General features: G+C 31.2%; 1 protein-coding gene across 1 annotated transcript; it reads right to left on the reverse strand.

Annotated features, from left to right (window-relative positions):
- Window positions 1–4,026: 4,026 nt before the first annotated feature.
- LOC115962148 (germin-like protein subfamily 1 member 13) lies at window positions 4,027–5,073 on the reverse strand. The gene is made up of 2 exons (XM_031081035.1): window positions 4,905–5,073; window positions 4,027–4,726 (listed from the first exon to the last, which is right to left on the reverse strand). The coding sequence occupies exons 1-2, from the start codon at window positions 5,032–5,034 to the stop codon at window positions 4,179–4,181; spliced, it is 678 nt and encodes a 225-aa protein (XP_030936895.1). The 5' UTR covers window positions 5,035–5,073; the 3' UTR covers window positions 4,027–4,178.
- Between the last annotated feature and the right edge of the window lie 1,472 nt (window positions 5,074–6,545).

The raw sequence follows: 6,545 nt of genomic DNA on the forward strand, positions 1-6,545 counted from the left end.
TTGCATGGAAACCATGTCTATTTATAGATAAGACACATTGAATAGGTCTATGGTTTTCCATAAGTGAATGATATGTAGACTTGTTCAGTCTTCCAATATTACCAATTTTCTTTTTGATTGCCAAATTATTCTTTAACTACTACCCCATGCCTTGAATTTTCAACAAATTAGACCAGTTCAATGAAAATATATTACAATTCTATGTTACTACGGCACAACCAATCTTAACAACCGATAGATTGAATTAGTAGGTCTACTAAACCTGTATTTTGTTCTAACACTGTACATCATCTCTCATCTCTGTCCAGAATTGATCAAGCTCTGAACTAACTGAACACATCGTGTGTATTCAACTGATTGGATGTGTCTGTATTTCTTCAAGGGGTTGTTTGTAACTTAATATTTTGGTGGAAAGTTTCTCTGTGACTTTGTCTGCCTAAATTAAATAGAACGGTTGATAATTACTATTGTTGACCCAATAATTAGATGGATTCAAAGCTTGGTACGAATGTGATAGTTGTGGCTGCATTTCAAGAATATGCTGGATCGTATATGCCTGGGTTTCAAAATTCAAATGTTTATCTTAACTTCAGAGTGTAATCCATTGAGTATTGGATAGCATCAATCAACATCAAGTTGACAACATCAAGCTATCCAGTCTTCACCTGAACCATGGAAGATAGGTTTCAATAGACTTCAGTTCAGCTTGAGCTTATGGTCAGCTTTGTTATATTGCAAATCTGATTTAATGAAATTAAATCAGATTGTTAATGCGTTGATTACTCTCAACTTACACTATTTTTAATTCATTTTACGCCAAAAAGGATAGAAGAAGAAGAAAAAGATAAAGAAAGTGATAAATTTGGTTGGTCTTCCTAGCTTATTATTATTTATAGACAAAACTTAAATGCTGCTTTTCAATGTGCTTAAATTGAAATATGTCTATAATCTATATTGACTAGTACAGTATAAAATGTATTTTTTTAAAAGGAAAATTAAATTAAATTTGCTTATGCATTTGAATTTAATTAAGAAAATGAATTGCATTTAACTAAGAAATTATATCTAAGTTTTATCGATTATTTATTTTTTTAATGACTTTTTATTTTTCTTCTTCTTAATATTCTTTAACCACTTCTATCTTTACTACTTTTCAACTCACATGACCAAGACAAATTTGGAGTAGGCAATCTCATCATCGAAACTCATACAAGGTGCCTGCATTATACATATGCTATCCTTAATGCTAAAGCCACTCTATATTTTATTACAATGAGTTAAAAAATTGACATAACAATGAATGTAATTGATGGATTTCAATAACGTAATAAAAACGGTAACATTTTTTTTGTTTTGTTTTGTGTGACATGAATTTATAAAGGTTATATAGTAAAATTTGAATTATCCCTACTCTCTATCACTACTCACTTCGAAAAAAAATCCTATGCACTTGTGCTTACCATTGATTTCCTTTTACTTTTTCTTTTTCTTTTTTTAACAATAAAAAAATAGTTAAAACTCTCAAGTTCAAAGCTCCTATATTCTCAAAGGGGCTACACTCTCCAATTTATGCCAGTAATTAAATCACTTGAACTTGATTTAATTAATAATTTAAAAAAAAAATTTGTGCAGTATGAACCATGTCATTTTCAGAATCAAATATTTAGTTTACAATTTGGTATTCAAGTTGGAAATTTAGTTTACAGTATGAACCATGTAACCGAATTTAAAGTAAGTTTTATGAACATGCAAACGTATTATATAAAGTGTCTTAATATTTTCATCCTTTTGAATAGAATTAGCTGCTGCTGCTGTAGTCTAAATGATGGTAACTTATGGTCTAAGTGTATGATAGCCTGTAGATTTTATGTCATACTTTGAATGGATTAAGTTTTCGGTTTTAAATTTGAAGATTTATTTTGTTAAGTTCTGTAATTGTGGCCGTCCGATCAAAGCTAGAACAAGTTCACGTCAAGGAAGTCAATACCATATAGGTACTAGGTAAATATACCATACCAACCATTAAATTGGTACTGATACTCCTCCAAAACGTACCAGAAAAAATTCTAGGTTGTACCGGCTTATTTCGGCTATAAGCTTGTATCTAATATAAATATTGAAAAAAAATCATTCAAAAACATTTCATTTAATCTAATATATTAATTAATGTACTTAAGCTAATATGTTGGCTTATAAAATATGTTGATTTTAAAATTTATGTTGATAAACATAAAATTTCATAAATTCATAATTACATAAATAATACAAATATATATTTAAGTATAGAAATATATAAATAGCAGTAGTCTCGAAACGGTACATCGATATTAATCAGTACTAACATATTTCGTTCCCCTAACCAAACTGAAACAGCCTTAGGTACAAAATTGACTCCCTTGGTTCATGTTCATCTACAATTTAATTATAATAGAGTTGCTCACAAATTATGTGAGTCAGCTAGGGATGGCCAAAGCTTCAGGGGTGGCGCCATGTATAATTGAGGGTGGTCACCCTCAACTTGGAAAAAAAAAATTATACTTTTTAAAAAAATGAAATTCTAAATTAATATGGGTTGTTGACCACCCTGGAAAAAAACTTGACAACCCTAAAAATCTCTTGAGCATCCTAAATAAAAATTTGCCCAATATTATAAATAAAATTTCACTTCTCCAAAATTTTGGTCCATTGAAGATTGAACCAAAAAATTGCGAGAAATGTTATGTTCACAACATGTTCTCAACACTTTCATAACAAATTAATTTTAAGTGACAGGTTGTTATTAGTGGACAAATTTTTTTTTTTAATGATATGTAAATTTAAACTAGTAACAATTGCCAATTAGTATTTGTTGTGAAAATATTGTGGACGTAGCAATTCTCAAAAATTGTCTAAACAAAAAAATTAGCCTAAAAGCCCAAATCAAATGTTTAATTGTGATATTTTAAATTGTGTTTTCAAAAGACATATTTTAAAATTGCAATTTTGTTAATAAAAAAAATGCATATTTTCCAATAACGAGTCAGTTAGTGCATGCTTTAGTCTTTAGTTGAATTTATTGGATTTATGTGATACATCTTGTACATACACATATGCACTAAGATAATACCTCAATACTTTATCGAACATGATTAATGTAACGGTTTAATGCCTAAGTTGAATATGATGAATGGACTTGTAGCTTACCCTTTATTTTTTTGTTTGCACTATGGACAAATTTCTTAAAAGGAAATCACTTTTATTGTAAAATTTATCTTCTAAGCAAATTTGTATTCACTTGAATAATCTTCTGTTAGATCTTAGGCTATGAGAAAAAGTCTCATCTTTTCATCCTAAAGATCGAGAGAAAATAAAAAGAGCATATTTAAAATAAGATGTTCTTGTCAAACTCTTAGCCATGATTTCCCTAAAAAGGAAATTAGTGGAGCATTGTTTGATTTAATCCAGATTAGTTTAAAGAATACAAAATACTGGTTGGAACATATCATAAAAAAGGATGATGCATTTTGTTTATATTGTTACTTATTTAGCAAGATGTTGGTAATTGAAAGGGAAATCAGTAGTTTAATGATTACTTGGTTGTTTATATTGAAAAAGATGTGACTAATAACATTAATAATGAAACTATCATACAACAATTTCAAATTATGAAAAACTTGTAGAAGGAAATTTTAAAATTTTATGTATATGCGACAGTTTTTTTTTTATGTCAATATATTCAAGTTTTATTTTATTTAAATTTTGTTTAATTTAAATTTATTAATGACCGCCCTGAACAAAATTTTTGGAGCTGCCACTACAAAGCTAGCTTGGGATACAGCATATGTGCTGAAAATGGATGTATTCAATTTATGTAACTGTGCCTGTTTTTTTGGTAGCCGTTTTTCATTTAACTGCAGTTGAGCTTCAATCTAACTTAAATAAACTATAGCTTAATACATTATGCAATTTTTTTTCTTTTTTTTTTTAAATTTAGTAAATAATGGTTTTACTGCATAAATTAATAGAAAAGTAGACAAATGAGGAAGATTTACTTAACCCAACATTCTTTTATTATATCCCTGACCCTCTAAATTTAAAATGAGTTACATAAGCAATCGTTTTATATTATTCTAGTTATGATAAGGAGATAACCATAGCAAAATGACTAGTGCTTCAAGGCACTTGCAAACAATTTTTTTCTACTTTTCAACTCCAAATTCTTTCTGAAGCTCTTCAACCACATTTTTGTCAAGTTGGAAGGCCTTGGTGAGAACATTAGGATTAATGGGAGGATTGGATCCAAAAACAGCATCTGCTATTGTGATTACGCCTGCATTTTGGCTGCTTAAACCAGAAATGGCAATTGCATTAGTTTTTCCCACATTGAATTGGAAGTGAATGAGACCGACTGGAAAGACAAACACATCTCCCTTTTTTAGAGTTTTGGTGAAGAGACGATTATCTGGGTTGGATGTTACAAAACCAACGAAGAGAGTACCCTCCAAGACTACTAGAATTTCAGTGCCACGAGGGTGAGTATGGGGAGGATTTTCTCCATATGGTGCAAAGTCGATTCGAGCCAGAGATATGCCAAGAGTATTGAGGCCTAGCAATGTGTCTACATTCACGGTAGTGACGTTTGACCCAACTTTATTTTCAGTGTTCCCAGCAATGTTCAATCCCTTGAAGAAGAAATCTTCCGGTTTGACAAGCTTTGGATTCTTGCAAAACTTTCCATTAACGAATACTGCAAAAACGAATTTTTGTTACGGACAATTGAAAAAGAATGCTTAAGACTTCGATGCAGAAAATAGTAAGGCCAGGTAGCTAATAATATTTCTTCCATTAATATTCTGGTTAGTGTAGATTCTTCACGTGAGAAAAATAATGCAGAAAGTTGAAAAAAGAAAAAGAAAAGTTTGTACCAGCTGATTTGTAGTCCGAGTAGTCCTTAAGTGCAACACAGAAGTCCTGCAGGGGATCGGGGTCAGAGGCAGAGGCAAGAGAGAATGCCAAAGCGAAGAGGGCAACAGTTACAATGTAAGCTTTCCTCATATTTCAGGCTTACTCTATCTTCTTTTCTATATATTTTTGTTTCGGATGAGGGATGAGAAATGTTGCATGGAAGGCATGTCTATTTATAGATAAGACACATTGAATAGGTCTATGGTTTTCCGTACGTGAATAATATATAGACCTGTTCAGTCTTCAATTATTACCAATTCTCTTTTGATTGCCAAATTATTCTTTAACTACTACCCTGTGCCTTAAAGTTTCAACAAATAAGACCAGTTCAATGAGAAATTACAATTCTATGTTACTACGGCACAACCAATAGATTGAATTAGTATGTGTACTAAACCTGTACTTTGTTCCTTAAAATGTACTTCATCGCTCATCTCTGTTCACAATTGATCAAGCTCTGAACTAATTGAACACACCATGTCTTGTATACAGCTGATTGGATGTGTTGGTGTTTCAAGGAGTTGTTAATAACTTAATCCTTTGGTGGAAAGTTTCTGTGTGGCTTTTGTTTGCCAAAATTAATTAGAATGGTTGATAATTACTATTGTAGAACCAATAATTAGATGGATTCAAAGCTTCTAGTGTATTAGGTAACTGCTACAATCAACGTCGATATGAAGATAGTCTTTGTCCATGGGAAGATACTTAACCTTTCAAATGTGTTAGGTCCATGTTTTTAGGTTGAAAAATATGAACAACAGTAACAAATTAGAACCCAGTTTTTCTAGTTTAGTGTATAAAGATTGGTACTGTAACAATAAGACAACTAAACTTTTTATGTTGTTGCAACTAGACCTCTTCTTTGCAAATTTTTAATGATATGGAGCAAAAAGAGGTTAAATTGCAGATGGAGTTATGGGGGTCATTCTAGTACAGTGTCAAAGTCTATTTAGCACATTGGCAGAGAAAAAATAAGGGGTACTATTTGGTACTTTGGCAGAGTTTATGTTCTAAAATAAAAGCACAAGGGCATAAGGGCATTTAACACAAAATGTTTAGTGATTTATCATTACTGATATTTAAGACAAAGATATCTATATATATAAATGTTTTTCTTTTATACATCTATATATGCATATATAAAAACTTATATAGGTTCAAAATGGAAGTTCTCTGCGAAACTTGTTTCACTAGTGCCACCATTATGAAAATTTTGTAAATGACTAACAGCACTAACTTGCGACCAGATTGTTTAGGAACGACTTACAGTGGTTGAACTGAGAAGTCAAAGCTTTGATGGACTAGGCCTCACCACAGAAAAATTACAGTCACATAACAGAAACAGGGGGAACAAAAAACAATTTACCAATGGCACAATCAAATTCTCCCTAAGGCACATTGAAATCAACTTAAGAAAAGTGAGTCATATCACACCAAAAATGGAGCCACTCCCTGCAAGGGAGAATCCAATGGAGAAGGCAAAAACAAAAAACAAAAAATGCCAAATATCTACAAACATGAAAGAATTGTGGAACCATCAACTGAATGACCTTCATGCATCACACATGGGCCTTGCTTAGGCTAAGATTCATACCTTACTG

Source organism: Quercus lobata, chromosome 9, assembly GCF_001633185.2.
Source record: "Quercus lobata isolate SW786 chromosome 9, ValleyOak3.0 Primary Assembly, whole genome shotgun sequence".
Classification (NCBI taxonomy): Eukaryota; Viridiplantae; Streptophyta; class Magnoliopsida; order Fagales; family Fagaceae; genus Quercus; species Quercus lobata.

Excerpts from the sequence above, each read along its gene's own strand:
- LOC115962148 (XM_031081035.1), bottom strand. The coding sequence starts at position 5,034 with ATGAGGAAAGCTTACATTGTAACTGTTGCCCTCTTCGCTTTGGCATTC. Across the intron at positions 4,727-4,904 it reads CTCGGACTACAAATCAGCTG|TATTCGTTAATGGAAAGTTT; the intron begins GTACAAACTTTT and ends TCGTTTTTGCAG.